A 23,715-nucleotide genomic window follows, 5' to 3' on the forward strand; every position below is an offset into this window, starting at 1 on the left:
CAAGGGGAGAGTTGAATGTGGAGAAAGTTGGTGTGGAATAGAGGCTGTAGAGACAGCACATCCAGTTGTGCAGAGGGGAGAGAAGCAGGAAAATTAGGGGAGAGGGAAAGTAACATGTCCAGCCAAGCCCTGGTAACATTACTGGTTCTTTGACTTTGAATTATTTTGGGGGTTGTTGATAAGCTCCCCAAAACATGTAGAGCAAAACATTTAGGTAGACTTTTAGAGAGAATAGGAAGTTAAGCCTGAAGGAGTATTGAAGATAATGGACACATCAGAGGTTCTGAGAAGATAGACACACAGCCAGCTACGCTAATTATTGACTTCTTGTTTACTTCCTATACAACTCAGACTATACGTATGTATATTTGGGTAATTATGGTATAAAACATCTAGGAAATCATTGTCATTTCCTTGCAGTTGGTCAATACCAGGAATACCTATCATCCTGTGATAAAAAAGACAGAAAGTCTGTGGCCCTGGCCAGTTGGCTCAGTGGTGGAGTGTCGGCCTGGCGTGCAGGGGTCCCTGGGTTCGATTTCCGGCCAAGGCACACAGGAGGGGCGCCCATCTGCTTCTCCACCCCTCCCCCTCTCCTTCCTCTCTATCTCTCTCTTCCCCTCCCGCAGCCAAGGCTCCATTGGAGCAGAGATGGCCCGGGCGCTGGGGATGGCTCCTTGGCCTCTGCCCCAGGCGCTAGAGTGGCTCTGGTCACGACAGAGCGACACCCTGGTGGGCAGAGCATCGCCCCTGGTGGGTGTGCTGGGTGGATCCCGGTCGGGCGCATGCGGGACTCTGTCTGACTGTCTCTCCCCGTTTCCAGCTTCGGAAAAATAAAAAATAAAAAAAAAGACAGAAAGTCTGTAGAGAGTCATAGTAATGAAAACACTTATCTAGTAGATAAAATGTGCTTATTTATGAATTACAACTTTCCTATGCTCATGGGTGTTCCTGGCATAATAATTAAATAGTAATAACTAATGCATTTTAAATGATCCCCACAAGAATATTCCTAAAAAGAATCAGTTCGTTCATGGCTAAAGAACTTTTACTATATATTGAACTGTCATAAAAGTCTTATTTAATGAGTCAAATGTACTTACGATTAAGGAATGTCCTAAGGTTTATAACAGCCTAAATGACTGAACAGTTTATATCAAAAAATTTTAAAATAAAGGTAGTAACCACTTGGTATTTTTATTTTATAGGGAAATGAAACATTTAGGAGAGCTGAGACATTTAGCTTTGATATTGTATGCCTCCACCTCTGAGAGACAGGAGAGCAATATGTCTAGATCTTTCCTTGAGGAAATTGCTTCCTGAGATTTTAAGGTATTACTGGCCTCTAGTGGCAATATGCTATAGCTTAAACATTTCCTATTCTTTTGACTGACTAGAAATAAAATCCTCTTAAAGGTCGAGGCTGCTACTGACTTCACTCTCTCAGTTCTGGGTCAGCAGTATTCTCAAAGTATGCATGTGAATCATCTTCCTCCTAAAGAGTGGGGCGTTATCTTTTGTTCTTGTATTGGATCACCCTTGTCTCTTTATTTTGAGTGATACTGGCTCTGCTCTGAAGCGACCTCCCATTATTTTAGTGCATATAGAGCAGTGATTACTGTGTCACGTTTGTGCTAACAGTTCTTCCTGGTTTGTTTCAGCCCTCTTTCTGCATGCTGTAGACCAGTTTGTACTTCTTTGGATTCATAGTTTTTATTAAGAGAAAGTTAAGTTTTCAATTTACCATTGAGATTCATGTTTAGACTCATCTCTATTTAATTTGATTTTAAAGAATGTTACATTTGAAATACTAGTTTGCTAGGCAGGATAATGATTTGTCACTTTTGTTTTTCATATTTGTCACACAGATGTGAAAGGGCCACCTACGCACCGTCTGTCTTGTGGCCAGTCACCCTACACGGAGACGACAACATGGGAACGGAAGTATTGCATCCTCACAGACAGCCAGTTGGTGTTGCTCAACAAGGAGAAGGAGGTGAGATGGATATTACTGAGAAAAGCTACGTCCCTTTTTGGACCAAAGTCCTGAAATAGTCTAGTTTTTGTTTGCATTTATGAAAATGGAGGCTTTGTGACTATAAGTCTAATGGGCTGCTAATGTCATGTAATAATATGCAATTGCCATGAAGAAGTGAGTTCTTCATCAAGGTGGGCTCGCTTCTACCAAGGAGCAGTGAGTGAGATAGGAGTTGATTAACTTGGAGAGAGAACAGATTGTATTGTGTAGACTTGGCCCCCAAATTATTGGAAATTATATCAGTTTAGTTCCCAACAGGTAACAAATGGATTGAGAGACTCAGTAAAGGGATTGTTTACAGAGGCGTAGGCCACATACGGGCCCCACCACAGGGTGGTGAGGCCCCTGTGAACCAGCACCAGCAGAAGCAGTTATCACTAGGCCTTCAGGTTCAGGGAAGGGAGAAGTGCTTCTGAACCCAGAGTGCTATAGCTGCATGGCAGGTGCTCTGGGTCTGCACAGAGAACACAGCCTCTGCCAGAACAGACATGGCCCGCAAGGAGGACGTCAGGGAATAACACCCCGACGTTCTCTGCCTTTGGACTTCCTGCCAGTCTTATCCACTGGCCAAACCTTACTTGAAGTCAGAGCAAAGATTGTTCTTGGTGTGTTCTATAGAGGTTTGCTTCGGGAAAATGGCAAAACTTGTGGAGAGGAGGGCAGCCAGGAGATCTGGTAAGGCAGGCAGAATGCAGTTAGTTCTAGTTCTAGGTAAACTCACTGTCCCTCTAAATTTAAAAAACAACAAAAAAAATACTCTTGAACTTACCATATACGATGACTACTTTATTTCTCCAGTTGTTTAGTGTACAAATCCTTCTACATCCAAATAATTAATCTGCTTATTGGTGATTTATCAGATAGTTGATGTCATTCTGATTTGGTAGGACCACTAAACCATCCTATTGCCAACCTCTGCCACATAAAGAAATGAGGGAATGGGATCCTGACAAAGATGAGGGATAATGGAAAGGAGGGAGAAGAAAAAATCAGAGTGAATGAAGGAGGAAGATTAATTGCCAAATATATATAAATAAATAAGTAGACTATTGATTTAGTAAGTAAAATAATATTTTAATATTACATTTAATTATAATAAAATAATTTTTAAGAGGGCATTCTTTTCTGGGGCAGTCTGGCACATGTTGCTGTGTGTGTATATTAAGTATATATGTAATAAAAATTAGTAGAGAATTTTAGTGTAGAAGATTTTAGTTACCCAGTTTGAATAAACAGATAATTCAGAATGCACATTTTAACCAGCTTACTCTGTCATCAGTTTTTATTATCAGAGTTAATAAGGCTTGATATGAACAGATCATTTGCTATCCTTATGCCCTTTCCTACATTTTATTAAGTATAGTAATGTAAGAAATTTAAAAGCTTAAGGTTAGATAGCATAAGCATGCCTTATCTAGAACCAAGATATTATCTATTGATTAGATATTGCTAATCAATTGAGTAATGCAGGCCTGGGTCCCCTTTTGTCTCATAAAATAACTGGCCATGTTGAATAATTTTCCAAAATAATGTCTTAGGTTCTTTATCCCTTTTTCTACAGTCATCATGAGTAACCCTAGACACCTGGGGAACCCTTCATCTCCCCTTCATGGCCCCATAAGTCTCCTTTTCTATCCCTGCCTTCCACTCATTCTTTCCTACCTCCTGAAGCCCTTTCACTATGTCCTCTGCAATTCATGGTCCATCAGCAGCAAACCCAGCTGTCTCTTCCACCTCTTTCTGAAGGAGTCTCTTAGGTGGTCTCCCGAGAATGTCCATCTTCCCTGAGGGCACTGTCTTCTCTGAGGCCTTGTCAAGAACTGACGTTTTTCTTCCCTAGCTCTCAGACCATGCTGCCTATAGTGGATGTCCTCTCCTTCCATGGCTGCTTCCTGTCCTCCCTATTTTCCCTGAAAAGCCCAAACTCTGAATCTTACGTTATAGTCACCTTCCAACATGATTCTTTCAACATGTGACTCTCAGGTCTTTGAACTCCTCTCCTTCAAGAGTCTTCTCCTGTACCTTCCTCATTGCTACAACTTCTTCCCATGCTCAATTGCAGGCATTTTATTCTTATCACTTCCTGTAATTTTAGCTTATCCCTGATTTCAGAAATCCTTCAGTCTTTCTGGGAGCTATGGTTCACTGATCCCATCACCTTGTCTGCCCTCGTACCTCTGATCTCCTTTCTTCCCCTTCACTCAGCCTGAGTGTTATGGCCAGTCGTGTCACTGCTCCCTTGCACACTGTTTCCTTGTCTTTCTCTTGCACCATCGTACTCACTTGGCAGTGAGATAGCGCAGTTAAATTCTGCTCCCCATCCCCTGGCTGCTCCCTCCTGTTCCCCATCCTCTGCCTGCTCCCCATCCCCCCATGCAGCATCATGTGTCGGAAGAAAACCACTCCACCATGCTGATGGTCTCTTATATAATGGCATCAGACTTCGCCTGAGCCCCTGACAAGGCCCAGCAGTTACAGGACGTTTTCCTAGCCCAGTTATTGTCATGCTCTTCTGGACGAGTGTGTCTCAGTCTCTGTGGTGAAGGCCAGTCTTTCCCACCACCCCCTTGTGAACAGTAAAATAAATTAAGAAAAATAAAATGTTAAAAAGACAGAAATACAAACCCCAATTTTTTATTAGATTTAACAAAAATAAAATTACGATTTCATAAATATACACAGAGTGATCAAAACAGGAAGAGAAGGAACAAAATTGCTTACACGTGTTCATGGAAGGAGCGCTGTACCACGAGACAAAGCCACTGGCAGCGGCAGGAAGACTCCTCATTCTCTATGCTGTTGAATTGTTGGTCAGAAATGAACACTTTGCAGAGCAGCACGGGATGTTGGACCACACCCTGAGTAGCACAAGCCAAAGTGATTTCCAAGATGATTTATTTTTTACCTCTCTCCCTCTTTTCCAGTCCCTCCTCTGTCACCCTCATTTACAGCTGAATTATTCGCTTCTTACTTCACAGAAGAGAGTCACGCACTCGGAGAACTCCTGCATACTCCGTTACTGTGTCTGCCTGTCCACCAGCACCTTTCTTACTCCTGGCCAGCCCTGCGCGGGTGCCCACTCCAAGGACATGCACTCCGCCCCGCCCCTTTTACAGCCTCCGTATTCTACTCTCCACTGGGTCCTTCCCACCAGCATGCCATCATTCCTCCTGTCTCAAGAGGAAGAATAAGCATGTATTAGCCGACTCCTGCCTCCAGTTACCATTCCTCTCTCTGCTTCCCGTATTGCAAACATTCTCGACACTTGTAAGCTCATTGTCTTAATTTCTCTCTTGTTCTCTCTTAAACCTATGCCAACCAGACTCCCACACCACTGTGCCAAAATTGCTCTTGTTGAGCTCACTGGAGACTTCCAAGTTAGTAAATTCGGTCGTCAGTCCTCACCTTCTTCGTTAGTCAGTGGCACTTGGTGCAGGTGATGGCTCATTCCTTCTCGACCCACTCTCTTCACTTGGCTGCCATGACACTGTGCTCTCTCAGTTTGCCTCCTGCCCCTCCGACAGTTCCTTCAGAGTCGCCTCTGAAGATTTTTCTTCTCTCCAACTCTTCACAGAGGAGTGTGACAGAGTTCAGTCCTCGACCTCACTTCCTTAGGAATCCTATCCAGTCCCATGACTTAAACACCCTCTGATGCTGGTGATTCCTAATTATATGCCCCCAACCTACACATCCCAGTCCACTCATCTATCCACCTGCTCCTTACACATCTCTGCTTGGATTTGTAATGGTCATCTCCAGCATGCTGTACACTGAGCCACTAATCTCCCAAGCCTGCCAAAGGCCATGCCCGTCTTCATTAATGACAGTGCCATCCTTCTAAGGTCCAAAAGCTCGCTGTGACCCAGCCATCCTGGCTTCAGCACTGTTCTGGAGCATATTAGGCCTGTTTCTGCCTCCAAGGCCTTTGCCTGGGCTTTTCCCTTAAGGTCTTTGAATGACTCACTTTTTCATCTCCTCAACTCTTGGCTTACACATCTCCTGCTTAACGAGGCCCACCCTGACCACCTACTTAAAATTGCAACCCCTCCTCGCATCTCCATCCAGCACATCTGAGATAGTTATGTGGCTCTAATTTTTTCTGTCCAATAGCATTTGCCACATTCTAAAATACTATAGAATTTATTACGACTATTGTCTTTCTTCCACTACTGGAATATAGGCTTTGGGACAGGGGTTTTGTCTGCTTGGTTCAATGCTATATCCCTCAGTGCTTAGAACAACTCTTGACACAGAAGTAAATTCTCAATAAATATTTGTTGAATACATTTTGAAAAAGCTAAATTATAAACTTTGATTCCTGAAGATTCATTTTCTTCATGTAAGTTTAAGAGGAGATCAGCCTTTCCTTCCATCTTTTCTTTTTGTGTAACAAATCTTCCCATTTGAATCTCCATACAGGTGGTGTGTGCACAGCATTGTGAATGCACAAAATGTCACAAAAATCATTCACTCTAAAATGGTTAACTTGATGTTAAGTGAATTTCACTTTGATAAATTATTTTTTCTTAAGATTATGATACAACCACAGGGAATGATTGGAGTGGGTTTTGGTGCAAAGGGGAGAATTCTAGAGAAGGTTATCCAGAGAACCATGATTAGGCCATGCCCAGCAACAAACAGAAGCCCACCCTGAGGAAAAGAAGGGATGGATATTGCATGTATGTATAAGGGTGCAGAGTCAAGAAGCATCTCTCTCTTTAGCAAATTGCTAAGTGTTTAGAATTCTTGGACTGTAGTTTGCAAGGGAAGTGATAGCTGTCAAGAATCTAATGATAAAGTGCCTTGAAGGCTGCACTAAGGAATTTGGAGTTTTTCTGGAAATGATTTGGATCATGAAAAGATATTTAACAGAGCAGTTATATCAGATTTGCTTCTTAGAAAAATAACTGTTGACCGTGTGGAAAATTGAGTGAGCAGTATGGGAAGGAACTGGGAAGTTAGATTACTGCAGTAGGCCAGTAAGGGATGAGGAGTTCACGGAACGGTTTACAAAAAGTTTAATGCCCTGAGACATGTAGTCTACTATTATTATTAAGTTGGAAAAAACTGAAGTCTCTAGGATAACAGAATGTTAAGCCATGTTTTACCTGCAACATGAATGATAAATTTAATATTCTGTCAATTTCATTACAAGAAATGATTAGCAATCTATCACGTGTATGGAAGGACCAGAAAATGCTGTCACCCTCTACCTTTCACCCATACTGCCCAGAGGAGTGAGTGACTCTCACCCTCGGAAGTTTGCATGAAACAGTTTAGAATTCCTTGAAACAAGGAATTTAAGGAATTTCCTGCTAAAATGATCTTAAAAAAGGCTGTTTTAAACCTTATCGGATTATGAGGGTGTTTACTGCTGTGTTAAAAAGATCAATTAAGAGGGTTCTGTAAGGATTTATACTGAATCCTGAGCCAGGCCCTGCTGGAATGTGGGAGGATTATATTAGCCTAGTATCACTCGTGCATGCGATGTGTGAGATCCTTTAATGCTCACTCTAACCCTGCGTGTTTCCTGTCAGAAATGGGGGAAAGTCCGCATGGGGGCCATGCATGGGAAGAGTGTTAAATACACCGATTACCAATTTGGGAGTGTAGCAGAAGGGTAGGTCTGGGCAGAAGGCTGAAAGAAGAGTCAGCTGCCAGGAGTAATACCTTGAGAAACGACTCACTGATTTAGTAAATTGCTTCATGTTAATTGTGCCAAATAAACATTGCTTATGTGCTATGAGATATGCTTCCCTACCCAGATGCCAGGAAAGGCCCCAGCTGGCTTGGTACCAAGCCAGCATAGAGGGGGTATAGGAGGCCATTTGAATTCCATTTTGTTTGCAAGACCAAGTAAACTAGAGATGAAGGAGTTCAGGGAAATGGTCAAGAAGACAATCATGAACCCTTCTGAGGAGCAGCCAGTATAAAAATACAAAAGAAAGCTAATTTGTGAGTTCCTTTGGCAATAATAAGCCATCAGGAATGGTAAATGGCGCATCATTTTTCTTCATCCAGACTCTACTTTCTGTACTTGGAATTTTTAAAGCAGGATGCTAGTGCACGGACAGCAAGGTAATAATAATGCAATTTAAAAATAATTAAAAATCTTTTACTTGCTTTTGAAAAGCAGAATTTACGCTCAGATATATTAATGAAAATAGCAGTTAGGCTTTTGTGCAAACAGCCAAAAATCAACTGTTACTTATCCTGAGGTGACCACCCATGGCGTATTTCATTCAGAACCACTTTCAAGTTATTCAGCAGACACATAATGTGTCCCTGTGAGTGCATTCATGTGTTCGGTGTTATAAAGAATAAGACACAGTTTTTCCCTCTCTTTCCCACATAAAAAATTCAGCTGTGAAAATAAGACAAATAATTTTAAAGTGGCATTTGATAAATGGCACAAATAAACTATAGAATAAAAGGAATAAATCCACTTATTCCAAAGACTGTTGTCTATGTCATTAAGATGCTATTGGTAATGAGCAGTTACCAAAGGAAGCTTAAGAAAGAAAGGGATTTGATCCAAGTTATGTGTTTTGAATATTAATCTGTAGGAGGTATTGGAAGAGGGAGAGCTAAGAAGGAGAAAGACCAATTAAAAGACTACCATTCCTCTGATCTAAAAACTTGAATGGTTTCCCAGTGCTTCTTGAATTATGCATGGCCTGGTATTAAAGCCCTTCCAACATGATCATAGTATATTTTGGTGTCTACTCTACTTCTTCCCTTTAAGAGGATGCTCTAACTAAATCGGCCTACTCCCTGTTCCACACAAAAAAAATTAAAAAGTCATATGCTTACCAACCTCTTGGATGATGGTATTTTTTTTCCTTTGCCTAAAATGGCCATTCTACCTATTAAATATTCATTCATTTGTGGGTTGGAGCTATTTTAAGACTTGGGGATTGACTGGTAAGATACAAGCTGTTAACTTACATGGAATTAGTTGCACAGAGGAATAATTATTATTCAGTGTAATAAGTACAGTGACAGGAAAAGATCTGCTATTGGAGGAATCTCAGGAAGGTGTGTGTACCGTAAGCTTCCCTAGAGGATTGGGTAGAAAGGGAAGACTCCTAGAAGAGGCGGTGTCTGTCCTAAACCTTAGGATGAATAGTTTTACCTGCTAGGTATAGAATAGAAAAGAAAGTGGGGGGAAATATTTCAAGCTGAGAGAACAAACTAAGCAAAAGCAATGAGCTACACAATAGGGAATATATTAGGGAAATGCAAGCAATTTGTTCTTCCTCAAATGTCATGTCTGAAGCTGGATTCTTTTAGCAGAGAGTCCATTCTTTGTAGAGGAGCTTAGGCAGAGGCCCTCTGCACCAAATGAATTCAGAACTAGGCTCTGGCTGAAGCAGAGGGACACTTCCCTCCACATACATCCACTGTGTTACGGATACAGTGGACTGGAACACAATTGAAGCATTCTTTAGGAAAATAATGACAGGAGCTTTCTTTAGCATAATCTTGGTTTCCTTTACTTGACTATTTTATTTAAACTGCATGTACACAGATTGAAATTCATTTCTATATAATTCTAAACAAAATGAAAGGCAATTTTGTAGAAAATGAGGTATATGTATATAAATAATGTTTTCTAAGTAACTTGATTTATTTGTACATGTCATTCTTCTATTGTTCCATGGTTTGTAACTAACAAAGAGGACTAGGAATCAGATATTGTTTGACTGTGTTATTAACATACGTTAGATACCTGAAAAGCCATTTACTCCTGACAGTGTTCCTTGTTCCTCATCTGAAATGGAATGAATTAAAGTGCTTGTTTTTTTTATCCTGAGGAAAAATTGGATTCAAGGCCAAAGAGGTTTAAAAAAAATTTTTTTTTTTATGTTACAGAACCTAGAAGATTCACAAATTTTAAAGCATAATTCATTATAAACAACAGATGTGAACTGGTAAACTAAATTAGGGCAATTAGAATGGACAAAATTGCTTTTCTAAAACTGACTTTCTAAAACTGATTCTCTTTGGCTGGGTACTGAGATTGGTGAACTCCAGTTTAGTTTGAAAGTAGTACAGTACTTGAAATATGGCCCCTCTAATTTTCAAGTAGATCACTATTTTTTTTTATAAAATATGTATTTTGAGTAAGAAGCAATCTATAGTGTTGTAAAAGTAAAATTTTCTAAGAAATGCAGGGTTAGTATAAAAGTCAACACTATTCTCCCTAAGTCAGGGGTAAATGTCCCATCTTGTAAGTGATACCTTGAATAAAACCTTTGATTATATTTTAAGTTACAGTAGTGGGAAATGAAGAGTCTATGTAAAAACTTTGAGAAAATAATTGCTAGTATATTTCTGGCCCAAATAATAAATTTGATATATATTATTTATCTTCTCTTTAGACATGATAGAGACAAAGTATATGATAATGGCAGCCATTTCTTACTTTTTCCTGACTATAAGTTTTATACATTTCAACAGAAAAGATCATAGGTCATTTTCTCCTATAATATCAAATATTACTATCATTTTTCTTTATGGCTTGGACCTTTATTATTTCAGGTAATAGGCATTTTTAGAACTATGAGGAAAATGGTTATTTAGGTTCATCTGTTTGTTCAAAAATACAGACTTTTCCCCAAAATTTATCCCTATTTCTTATCTACTTTTAAGGTAGGTAGAGAATACATTTTGCCTCTTACTAGAAGGGAGTTACTTAACCTCTCAGTGCTACTCTTTTAATTATTTAAGTAGAGATAATATAATTTCCATCCTGAACGGGATGGATGACTTAGATTACTATTTGTCAAGTTTTATATTACAGAGTGCTTTTTGAAGAGTTCATGTCTTCATTGATGCTCTTATTTGGTCTCCCCTTATTTATTTATTAGAATTTTACCTTTCTTAATTCTGTCTTTTGGTTTCTCAGTGTGTAAGCAGTAAGCATAGTTGTGGTAATGAGGAAATGGTGACTATTTGGTCCTGTAAAGAGTATGAACATTTTCAGTCCATTATAAAGACATTAGGACTTTATCTTCAGATTCTCAATAACAGAGAGAGAATTTCCCTTGCTGTCACTCCTTGACCCCAGTCACAGGAGTTGGATTACTGAGGCAAAGAGAAGGCAAATACACTTAAGCCTGTGTGTGCCCCAGTTTCTCTGGACCAGCTGTTATGATATGTATTCACTGCCATCATTTGTAAGAATAAATTATTTCTCATCAGTATAAAGGAGGTAATAACAATGGCTCCCTCATAATGTTACACATAAACATTAGCCTTGCACATAGAAAGAACTCATTGCTAGTCATTATTATCAAAATTGTTGAAATTTCTACAATGATAACCTATATGTTTTAAAATAGTTATGGGCATTAGAGATTTTTTATACTACTCAGTTCTCATTCCATGTATACAAACAATATTTGGTATGTTTCTGAAATTATGCCGTAAAAAAATATTCTTAGGATTTCAAAAACTAATCTCACTTTGGAATAAAATACAGCTAGTACTCGACTTACAACCACGATTGGTTCCAACAGACTGGTCGTAACACGATTTGGTCATAAGTTGAGTAGGCTATATGTACAGTACTGTGAAATGATGTTATAAAAATCTTTAAGTCATATTTTATCATAATTTTCTTTCATTATTATATATCATAATTTTCTTTGTTAATTTTATGCCATTTGTATCATCTCTACACCATTTTGTTTCTTATTTTTACATTCGTCAGGTTTAAGTAAAACACTGCATTACCAGTACAACTGGTTTAATATTTGCAAAGACAATTTCCTCTTGGTAGACATCTTGGGAGGGGTTTAATGAAAAATATCCAAGACACAAAACACAAATTCTTGTACCAAGTCTGGGATAACAGTTGAAATGGTGCACGTGGACATGGTAGTGCTGCCGGACGCTGGTCCGCACTGTCATACGCCCAGACATGGAGCAGTTGTGGCTAGCGATTGTGGTCGTAAAGTCAAATGGTTGTAAGTTGTATAGGCGTAAGTCGATCAATATTTGTATGCCATTTTATTTAAGTATCTTTATAAGTTTCCACAGAAGATGTATTCTATTAACTATCTCTAACTGCTTAATTCTAAAATTGAAGAAAGGTTGAGTGACTTTACTACTTTTATTTAACAAAACCTTCTTTTAAGAGAATGTTGTAGAATCTTCCTGGTTGACTTTTATTTCCATTTACCTTATTGAGTGTTGAAAAGAACTGCAGCTTGTGAACCAGTTTCTGATGTAAAAGAATCTTTTATTTGTGTGAGTATTTTGTTCTATTTTCTGAGCTCCCAAAACAGGCACACACCTGGGTATGATATGTACATACTTCAAGTAAGATCATTTACATACTCACCTTTCCTGATATTTTGGTTTTCCTTTTAAAGAAAAGCTTTTATTGCATATACTTTATTTCTACATTTCTTCTACTTTGCTCCGATGATTACAAACTCCTTTCTTTATTAACTAAAAACATTACTCAGTCTGAGAGTAGTTATGATGAGCTCACTGTTAAAGTTTCATCTTTTTTTCTTTGTTTAACTAGGTACCCGGGGAGGGAGGACAGGAGCAGCAGGCGGATTCTAGCAAAGGGAGATGCCTGAGGAGAACTGTCAGTGTCCCTTCTGAGGGTCAGTTTCCTGAGTACCCACCAGAGGGCGCCGCTAAACTGGGTAAGCTAATGAAAGAAATTCCTAGCATTTATCTGGTAATTAATGGACTTGTTATTGAGTGTTACAATAAAACAAAACATCCTGCATTTCCCGCTAAGGAAGCACATTGAAATATAGTATGTTAACCAAGAGTTAGAGGTCTTTAGAAAGTTCTGAACCAAGTGGCAACAAAGTTATTTTACAAAGATTAAATTGATCTGAGCGTTGTAAGTTTGCTCTACAGTCTTAGACAACGCTAAGGTTGGTGTGTAGTTTTTGAGTTTACAGCTTCACTTTACATTCTGAAAGAATACTAGGTGATCTTGTTTAAAGTATTGAGATTCACTGGCGAGCCAATTTTGTGTGGAAACTTAGTATTGAGTGGTTTATCTCCTGTTCACACAGCAACTGATTCTGTCTTGTATAATATAATGTCAGATCAGGCTAATTTAGCTGAGCTAACTTTATATCCCATGTAAGTTATATTTTGGACTATGGTTAGAGTGAGTGACAAAAGAGAGAAATCAACAAATCCCACAAGAGTTGTTATATATCAAAGAAATTAATGTCAACATCAAAACAGTTCTTTCTTTATTTCCTACCAAATGCATTCTGTTTCATGTTTTTCATGCTTACCAATTGGTATATTAATAATTGGACAGGTCAGGTAATTTTAAGGGAACATAATTAAGGTTAAATAAAATAATGAAAGGATTTGAAAAGTAGAAAGTACTATGTATTCTATTATTATTTGCTTAGTAAACCTCAGCATTTAGTCATAAACATTTGCTAGGTAGATAAAACAGAACCACTTGTTGTCTGTATGTTGGCTGAGATGGATAATTCTGTCATTTTGCTTCTGTTTTTGAATTAGGATTTTGGTGGTTTTTTGTTGGTTTTGACTTTTTTTTCATTTCTCTTCATATTTTAAATGGAACTCAGAATTCTTGGTCAGAATTTAAATCTTTTATTTATTTATTTTTTTTTTTCTGAAGCTGGAAACGGGGAGAGACAGACAGACTCCCGCATGCGCCCGACCGGGATCCACCCGGCACGCCCACCAGGGGGCGACGCTCTGCCCACCAGGGGGCGATGCTCTGCCCATCCTGGGCGTCGCCATGTTGCGACCCTCCTGGGTGTCGCCATGTTGCGACCAGAGCCACTCTAGCGCCTGGGGCAGAGGCCACAGAGCCATCCCCAGCGCCCGGGCCATCTTTGCTCCAGTGGAGCCTTGGCTGCGGGAGGGGAAGAGAGAGACAGAGAGGAAGGCGCGGCAGAGGGGTGGAGAAGCAAATGGGCGCTTCTCCTATGTGCCCTGGCTGGGAATCGAACCCGGGTCCTCCGCACGCTAGGCCGACGCTCTACCGCTGAGCCAACCGGCCAGGGCTTCCAGGTTGACTCTTTATCCACTGCACCACCACAGGTCAGGCTTGACTAACATTTTTATCTAAGGAGTCATACTTGGAAAAATCAGAATTTCCTCTTACTTTATTACCATTGTTCTTCTTCAGCATGTGTTGAAACCAGTTTAAGTGTTGACCTAAATTGTATAGCAAACCTGTCTGGGTGTAGCCGTTGTCTAGCCTGTTTGTATTTCACAGACGTGTTCTGTGTAAATGGGACTGGCTCAGAGTCACCTTCTTCAACTCTTTTGCTGTCATTACTTATAGTGTTATGTTGATGACTGTCTTTGTCACTTCTCTAGGAACCTTTGACAAGGTTTGACTGATAAAGGAAGTGTATCATAGTCTGAAGAATTACCACAATTTTATGCAAGAGAAAACGATATCATAAACTGTTAAATGTTCCAGGTATTGGTCCCAAAGGCAAGATGAGGTGGCCAAAGTATATAGTCCAGAGTCAATCCTCCACTTTCTGTTGTAGACAAGTTTTGAATCAAAGCATCCATGATTATTTTTGGAGTGGATGTCCTAAATTAACACTGAAAGCTATTATGCATAAATATTAGAGGGGAAAAGACTACTTTCAAAGTCATTTTCTCACATGCCAATCTAATGTTGAATTAGATCATTATTCTCTTGTTCTATTTTTATCTCCTAGTGATTTGTCTTTAAGCAAAATTTCTTGCTGTCAAATATTTAATTGAATGATTGCTGTATATATAATGTTCTATGCCAGCCCCTGAGAATGAAAGGGGTATAAGAAAACATCTCTGTCTTTAGAAGATTCTTTTGATATTGGAAGATAGATTATTGATGACTATTCACAGTATGTGTTATTATTGTGGGGCTTTTATGTTGATTTTTAATTTTTAAAAACCCATTTGTTTATGCAGCAAACAGTTCTTGAGTGACAATATGTACAGATACTATCTAGGTACTCAAGATACAACATTGAAAAAAATAGACAAAATTCTCTCCCCTTGCAAAGCTTATATCCTATGGAGGAATGACAGTCAGTAAGTGAGAATAATAAACAATATATACTGTGCTAGATAGTGACAAGTACAACGTGAAAAGATAAGTAGGAAATGGAAATAGGAAGTGACAGGAAGTACAATTTTAGCTAAGGTGAGCCTTGAGTAAAGATCTGATTAAAGTGTGGGAGTCAGGCATGTGGATACCTGGGGGTGAGAGTCTCCACCCAAGGGAACAGCCAGTATAAAGGAAATGTGCTTGGAATGCCTCAGGAAGAAAGAGCACAGATGCCAGTGAGGATGCAATGCAATGAACAAGGGGAGGGTCATAGGAGATGACATCACTGAGCGGATCACGAAGGTCAGTTAGATCATCATAAGGGCTTTGGCTTTCATTCTGTGAGATGGGGAGCCACTGGCATCGATATTGAGTAGGGATGCAAGAATGGGAGTTAGAGACCTATTAGAAAGCTATTATATATACTTATGTACATTATAGTATGTCTTTGATACATCCTAGCATGTCTTAGCAAAGAATATGTCAAAAGTCTTCTCAGGGCCCTGGCTGGTTGGCTCAGTGGAAGAGCGTTAGCCTGGCGTGTGAATGTCCCAGGTTTAATTCCCGGCCAGGGCACACAGAAGAAGCGCCCATCTGCTTTTCTACCCTTCCCCCCTTCTTCCTCTCTACCTCTCTCTTCCCTCCCACAGCCAAGGCTCCATTGGAGCAAAGTTGGCCTGGTCACTGAGGGTGGCTCCAAGGCCTCTGCCTCAGGTGCTAGAATGGCTCCGGTTGTAACAGAACGTCCCAGATGGGCAGAGCATCGCCCCCTAGTGGGCTTGCCAGGTAGATCCCAGTGGGCGCATGTGGGAGTCTGTCTCTCTGCTTCCCCACTTCTCACTTCAGAAAAAAAAAGAAAAAAAAGTCTTTTCAGAGTCAAAGTTAGCCATCCAAAATTTTCATGTTTATGTAAATTAAGAAGTCAAGCAAAATTTATAATATCACCACCACCAAAAAAAGAATAAGGAAACCAAATTGAGAAAACTGAAGAAAAGCCAACATGTTTTCCTAAGTTTATTGACTTAAGTGATAAAATTTGAGGAAACGTTGAAGAAAATAAATATTAAAGCAGAGTATTTTCTCCAATGCATTTCTGAAATTATTATAAAAGATAACCCTTATAGGCCAACTTTTTAAAGGCTATTCATTATTCAGTCCTTAGTTTTTAACCCTGACCTTCTCTGTTAACGTAGCTTCAGTTCTAATTTTTTGTATAAAGTAATGATGACTCTATATTCCCAAGACATTTATTAGAAGTATCTAGATAAGTTCTGAAGTATTTTCAAGATGCTAAAGTCTTCTGTAAAAAATATAGGGTGGTAATAATATTGAAGGAAGGAGAAATGAGAATGAAAATTTAATATTACAAGAAAATATCTTTCCAATTTTCAAATAATAGAATTGAAAATACTGATAAATGATGCCTGTGTCTGGTAGCACTTATTATTTACACTATTAAATTTGTTTTTATATAATTATATATATATGATACTATCCAATAAAGGCAGAGTATGAACTTTAGGGGTAATAGACATACAACATGATCAAAACATTTATGAAACAAATCCGTAGTCTGGATTTCTAGCTCTAAAAGTTAGAGCTCAGTGGATAAATGGCAATGCTTGGTTTTCTTTGAAATGTCCTAAAAATGCCGAGTCTTTTTTTCCTCTCTGATAAAATAAACTTTTCCACAATTATTCAAGTAAGCTCATGCCAGGAGAGTTATATATTACCCAGCCATTATACTTATATTCCATTATTTCTGGGTTTCAGTGATACTTAAGTTATTTGAGCTCAAGAATTATCAAAAAGATTATGGATAATTAAGGTAGAAGGCCCTGAATAATCTCACTTGAGGCCTTTAGTTGGGTAGTTTTAAGGTTTCTTAAGATGTAAGCCAGTGTGTATCTATTCTTTGAAATCTGTAAGATTCTATGAGATGCTCATGGTCATACTGCTGGTATTAGTCTAGCAGAAAGGGCTTGAGTCTAGGTTAGAATAGCCATGTACTTCCAGTTTTGCTGTAATGTAACATGTATTCTAAAAATCACTGTACCATGCAGAACTGCACAATCAAAATCACAAGGCTTATCGTATGGGGAAAAGGATTGGGGTACTATGCTCAAAAACTTGGTCAGTGACACGTGAAGATAGGCACTTAGTAAAAATGGTAGTACATTTTTACATGTGCTAAATGGTTGAGGGATACATAAATACTACAATAAATACAGCACATTACCTTTAAACATATCCTGAAATGTGCATGTGGTGGTGGGCATCAGAGCAGTTTTTTTTTATATATACATAAATTTTTATTAATTTTAATGAGGTGACATCAATAAATCAGGGTACATATATTCAAAGAAAACATGTCCAGGTTATCTTGTCATTTAATTATGTTGCATACCCATCACCCAAAGTCAGATTGTCCTCTGTCACCTTATATCTAGTTTTCTTTGTGCCCCTCCCCCTTCCCCTCTCCCTCCTTCCCTCCCCCCATAACCACCACACTCTTGTCCATGTCTCTTAGTCTTGTTTTTATGTCCCACCAATGTATGGAATCATGCAGATCTTGGTTTTTTTCTGATTTACTAATTTCACTCCGTATAATGTTATCAAGATCCCACCATTTTGTTGTAGATAATCCGATGTCATTATTTCTTATAGCTGAGTAGTATACCATAGTGTATATGTGCCACATCTTCTTTATCGGGTCGTGTGTGTGTGTGTGTATTTTTTTTTTACAGTGATTAAAGCCTTTAAGCAAACTCTTGACCAATACAACAAGAATCCATAAAAGAGTAGTGTCCTTAACATGTTCACCAAGTCCAAGTTGGCACCAACACCATTCCAAATCCCTGCGAATGCAACTCAACCCCAGTTCAGTCATAGCAGTTTTTAAGTTTATTGTGATGTGATGGAGGGAGGGGTTTGGGAAGTGGATGAGAACGTTGTAGGAGATGTGGACGGGAGTGGCTCGTGACACAGGCAGGAACGCGAGGTCGCCAGAGCAGGTCCGAGCTGTGTGAGAGCATTTTGGGTGTTCATATGTGGCTTGGATCAGCTGAGTGGTTAGCTTTGTTCACTTAATGTTTCTCCCAACAAAATCGTGATAAAAGATTCATGGAATTGCAGGTTGCTTCCTAATATGCCAGTTTCCATGGAACATTCACTTTTTCAAAGCATGCATTAGAACAGAACTGACCTCCCAACCAATCTGGTCGAATTAGGCTTTCAGGTTTGTCTATTAGAAAGGAGCAGCTTTCATTTACTAGTCAACCGCATTTCTTAAGTTATTTTTCAACACATTCCTAAATTTCTTTTGGAACTTAGTTGTTTGGAACTCAGAACTGTTATGAATAAAAATGAGTACTTAAGTTCTCAAGCTAACCCTACTAAAGCCAATTTTTATTTGATTCTTATGGTTTAGATTTATAATGGGCAATGAGAACATTGTTTTCTGTGAGGAAAGCAGTTCTCAGTTCTAACTCAGGTTGCCAGACCACGATTCCTTCCAACTTGTGAGCAGGAGTCTGGATTCCTGGTTGGCTCCATTGTTTTCCTCCCGTCCTCATCTTGGCACGGGAGAGATTTGTTCACTTCTGTGAAAGCTGGTTCAAGGCAGTGCTGCCCCTCTGGTTAAGCAAATTACGTGTTGCCCAACAACTAGGGGTGCCTGTCATTTGTCATCCTTGATTTGTAGTTATTTCATAAAATTTCCAACAGATGGCAGTAAAGTGTTTTAAATAACGATTCTTTTTCCGAATTGTGTAAGTTCTTAGTAAGGCTATTGTTAGGGTTGCTGAGAAGCCAGAGGACCTGGAAAAGGAGAGGCCATGAAGGAAGTCAACATTTAACTATGGACCAGCTACTTTCTGGGTTTACAAAGCTGTCCCATATGTCTTAATATTTAAGTTAGCCTAACAAACTTTTTAAAAATAAAATATGTTCTGTCTTTCAACATGGACTGTATAGTTTCATAGCAATCTAGAAGGCCCAGATGGAATGTTCAGATTTGGCTTCAGATTATGAGAGGGCCACAAACATTCATAAGGACAGCCCAGCCTCTACGTCCAAGTATGTGAGATTGGTGCCCAGGAGCACCCAAGTGCAGTCCTTTAAAATGTGATGTGCAGATGAGAGGCCCTCCTGCCCAGTCCTAAGGCAGTGCTGATCTTCGTAAACCGAGTGGTGGCCGATTGGGAGGGGTGTGAAGGGGGAAGGGATGACCTAAACAATCAAGACAGGGTCCTAGATTCAGCCTGAACTTGGTGGATTTAGCCTAAGCATTTAATTGTGTTTCTTACAGAAACTCAACTATAACTATAGTAAAAAAAAATTTTTTTTTAAAAAGATGTGTCTCTTCAAGGACAAGGAAAATGAGAAAGAAGAAAACAACCACAAACTAATAATAATAAACAGAAAGGGGGAAAGCAAATAAATGGAGTTTGGTAAATGACCTAGCTGACCTGAGAAAACCAAATCTTAATCTGGCACTGAAGAAAGCCCAGAACCAACCGGAATTTTACCACCAAAGCTTCAAATAGCTCAGGGATCGATAGTATCAGGAACACACGGGGATAGAGTCCTGGGTATTTTCTCGTCCCCATCCCACTAAACTTTGCTCCTGCCACCCCCACCTCCACCCTGCTACCAGACTGCAGGTTAATTCTCTAAAGAAGAACACCCCACGGGTCTCAGATTGGGGCACAGCAGACAAAACTTAGAGTACAGGGCCCTGGTCAGGGCACATACAGGAACAGATCGATATTTCTCTCTCTCTCTCTCTCTCTCTCTCTCTCTCTCTCTCTCCCTCCCTCCCTCCCTCCCTCCCTCCTCCCTCTCTCAAATAAAAAGAGAAAAATTAAAATTAAAACCCAAAAAAACCAAAAGAAACTTGGAGGAACTGAGGCGGACAGGAAATACGAAACTTTAAAAAGAATCATCACTGTCCCCAGAGAGATAAAATATTACATACATGAGGCAAGAACTGAATGGTATTCAAAGCCAAAGAGCTGCTGTGTATTTAAAAAAGAATGTAACAGAAATAAAACTCAGTAGGAGGGTTTGAAGATGAAAATGAGGAACTATCTCAGAAGGTAGAGGGGAACTGATAAAATAACTAGTTTATCAGTTTAGGAAGTTCAATATCAAAACAGTGAGTTCCAGGGGAAAAAAATAAACAACGGGAGGAAATCACTAGCAAAATAATTTAAGAAAATTTCCCACAACTGACGAATAAGAGTTTCTAGACTGAAAGAGCTTACTGAATGCCTATGACAAGGCATTTTCAGGAAATTTCAATTTATCTGTGGTGACAAAGACTGTATTACAAACTTCCAAAGAAATGAAAACAGATGACTTACTAAGGATCAGAAATCAGAATGGCGTCAGACTTCCCATCAGCAACTCAGAAGCTAGGAAACAGTGAGGCATGCCCTCCAACTTCTGAAGGAAAATTAGTTCCTACTGAGGATTCTATATGTAGCTATAAGCCATTAACCACACATGAGGATAAAATAAAGACATTTTCAGAGAAGCAAGACTTGTAAACATTACCTCTTGCACATTATTTCTCCTGTAGCTAGTGGAATACATTCTTCACCAAGAAGGAGCAGGACGTGGGATGTATGATAGGAGATCTCTAACACAAGAGAGACAAAGGGAACCCTGGAGAGAATGCCACAGAGATAAGTGATTTCAGCAGCTCTGTACCAGCTGGAGAATGAAGGCGGCGGTTCAGGTTGGAGCAGTCAGAAGGCTGTAGTGAAGACGCCTCCAGGACAACAAAATTGATATGCCAGAATGTATCTAAACAGCAGGAAATGAATTTGGGATTGAATTAACAGTAAGCAGATAGAAACCTAAGTAAATGAATAATCTAGTTCGGCCATTGAGAATGCTTATAAGCACCTACATATCAAGCACTTTATATACATAAATTTGTTAATCTTTGTTAAGCAACCAGGTACTGTTTTACAGATAAAGAAACTGAGGTCTATATCTAGACAGGATTTGCACCCAACCAGTCCTCCTTTAGGATCTATGATCCTGACCACTATGGTATATTACACAGAATTTGCTATGTGGTGTACACTAAATAGCATGATATTCTTTGTCCTTACTACAGTTCCTATGTAACTGTAAATGGGGGGGGCGGGGGGTGAGAGGATAGGACGTTTGTATGCACCTGTTGGGCCAGCAATTTTCAACCCTTGGGCCATAAGAATTTTTAAAACATGCAATACCTGACTGTTTAGTCAGGGGCACTGACCTCTTTTCCTTTAGATTTTGTTAAATAAAGAAATTAAACAACCAACACAACAATAGTCATCTGGTGTGAATGAATCAAATTTATACCTTTTTTTGGTCAGATCAGTAAAAAGACAGTGTTTTTGGTGTGCCACAAAATTTTAGTAATTAGTTTCTATGTGCCATAAGATTAAAAAAAAGTTGAAAATTGCTGAACTGGTCTAGTAATGGAGGAGAACAGAATTGAATTTCATCTTCCATAGTGGAAAGTCAATAGATAATGTTTAAATTGGAAGAATTTAAAAATACAGGTACAGCCATATTAAAACTTGGTTGTGACTACCAAAAGTATTAGCTAAGAGAGATAAAAGTGGTTGTTTCTGAGAAGGAAAAGTGTTAGAAAAGGAGGGCTGGGGATTGCTAGGGACTTCTTTTTTTTTTAAGCAAGTCTTGTAAAATCAGAAGGTTCTAAACTATGTGCATGTAATACTTTATTAACAGGAACACTTTAAAACAAGGAAAAGCATATACAGTTTGCCAGAAAGAAAATTAAAATGCCATTTAAACACAAGATAAAGCTGGTATACCTCATACAAAAGCACACTAAAACTATAATGAGCAACTGATTTTTACCTACGAGGTCAGCAAATACAAAAATGTTGTTTTGGAAGATTAGAAGGAAAAGGGCACTGTAGTCCGTTTGATACAAGATTGCTTCTACAGAGGGCATTTTGGCAAAACTACCCTTCTTTGTTCCAGAAGCAGTCTGCTTCTAAGAATTTGTTCTACAGATTTACTCACACTGTCATTGCATCATTGTTTATAACACCAGAGCAGACACAATCTAAATATACAGCCATAGAGGTTATTTAAATAATGTTAAATCTATATAATGGCCCACTATGCACCTATCAAAAAGAAAGTAGCTCCAAATGTAGTAATGGGAAACAATTTCTGAGATAAGTTTTAAGGGAGGTAGGGGAAAGCAGGTTCAGAAATATGAAGGTGTACTATACTTTGATTGTGTAAGAAATGCCATATGCATATAAGTGTGTGTGTATGTGTAACATTAGAACTATGTAGAAAGAAGCTTTTAGCAGTGGAGGCTACAAGTTGATGCTTCTCATTTCTCTCCCTTACTGTCTGTCCCTGTATGTCTCTCTTTGGCACACAAAAGAAAGAGAGAGAGAGAGAAAGGAAAAAGTTAACACCCCTCCCACTCTGACCCATGTGTTAGAAAATAAAAAAAACAACATTTTTGTATTTGCTGACCTCGTAGGTAAAAATCAGTTGCTCATTATAGTTTTAGTGTGCTTTTGTATGAGGTATACCAGCTTTATCTTGTGTTTAAATGGCATTTTAATTTTCTTTCTGGCAAACTGTATATGCTTTTCCTTGTTTTAAAGTGTTCCTGTTAATAAAGTATTACATGCACATAGTTTAGAACCTTCTGATTTTACAAGACTTGCTTAAAAAAAAAAAGAAGTCCCTAGCAATCCCCAGCCCTCCTTTTCTAACTTCATGGGTCAGAGTGGGAGGGGTGTTAACTTTTTCCTTTCTCTCTCTCTCTCTTTCTTTTGTGTGCCAAAGAGAGACATACAGAGACAGACAGTAAGGGAGAGAAATGAGAAGCATCAACTTGTAGCTATAGCGCCTTAGTTGTTCATTGATTGATTTCTCATATATGCCTTGACCAGGGGGCTCCAGCCAAGCCAGTGGCCCCTTGCTCAAGCCAGTTACTTTGGGCTTCAAGCCAGCAACCTTTGGGCTCAAGCCAGTGACCATGGGGTCATGTCTATAATTCCATACTCAAGCCAGTGACCCCACATTCAAGCTGGTGAGCCCGCGCTCAAGCCAGCGACCTCAGGGTTTCAAACCTGGGTCCTTAGCATCCCAGACTGACACTATCCACTGTGCCACCACCTGGTCAGGCTCATTATATAAAACTTTTTAACCTTTTAACTTTCAATCAAATGAATAATATCCTCGATAATAATGGCAATAATCCTTCTAACCATAATAAGGAAGACGAGAGACAAAGGGGCAGAAGAAACCTGCGTGTGTTGAGGGTACGTTTCAGCTCTTCATGATGTGTTTCAGAAACAGGGAAAACAATGAACTAAAATCTGAGAGAATTAACTAGAAGGTTGTATTATGTCAATGCCAAACATCTGTGGCCTTCATACTACTAAAATGTATTGCTTTAAAAATTAGTTAAGTTTCTTCTCACTCTCTAGTCATTAATTTGTAGCAGGGCATTAAGTTGGCCATTAAAACAGCTTAGTTTTTATTTATCTGCAGTAAAGAAGAGAAATTGAATCTGACTGAACAAAACCTTGACATT

The 23,715-nt window shown here is 39.1% G+C and overlaps 1 protein-coding gene across 4 annotated transcripts in view; it reads left to right on the top strand.

The window, feature by feature from the left end:
- Positions 1 to 23,715, top strand: part of RASAL2 (RAS protein activator like 2) — a 319,973-nt gene that overhangs the window by 165,522 nt on the left and 130,736 nt on the right. For all 4 annotated transcript variants that reach the window (XM_066261224.1, XM_066261225.1, XM_066261226.1 and 1 more), the window contains exons 2-3: positions 1,869 to 1,996; positions 12,579 to 12,705. In XM_066261224.1, the coding sequence (XP_066117321.1) occupies positions 1,869 to 1,996; positions 12,579 to 12,705 (255 nt within the window). The remainder of the gene's footprint in view (positions 1 to 1,868; positions 1,997 to 12,578; positions 12,706 to 23,715) is intronic.

This window comes from Saccopteryx bilineata, chromosome 2, assembly GCF_036850765.1.
Source record: "Saccopteryx bilineata isolate mSacBil1 chromosome 2, mSacBil1_pri_phased_curated, whole genome shotgun sequence".
Lineage (NCBI taxonomy): Eukaryota > Metazoa > Chordata > Mammalia > Chiroptera > Emballonuridae > Saccopteryx > Saccopteryx bilineata.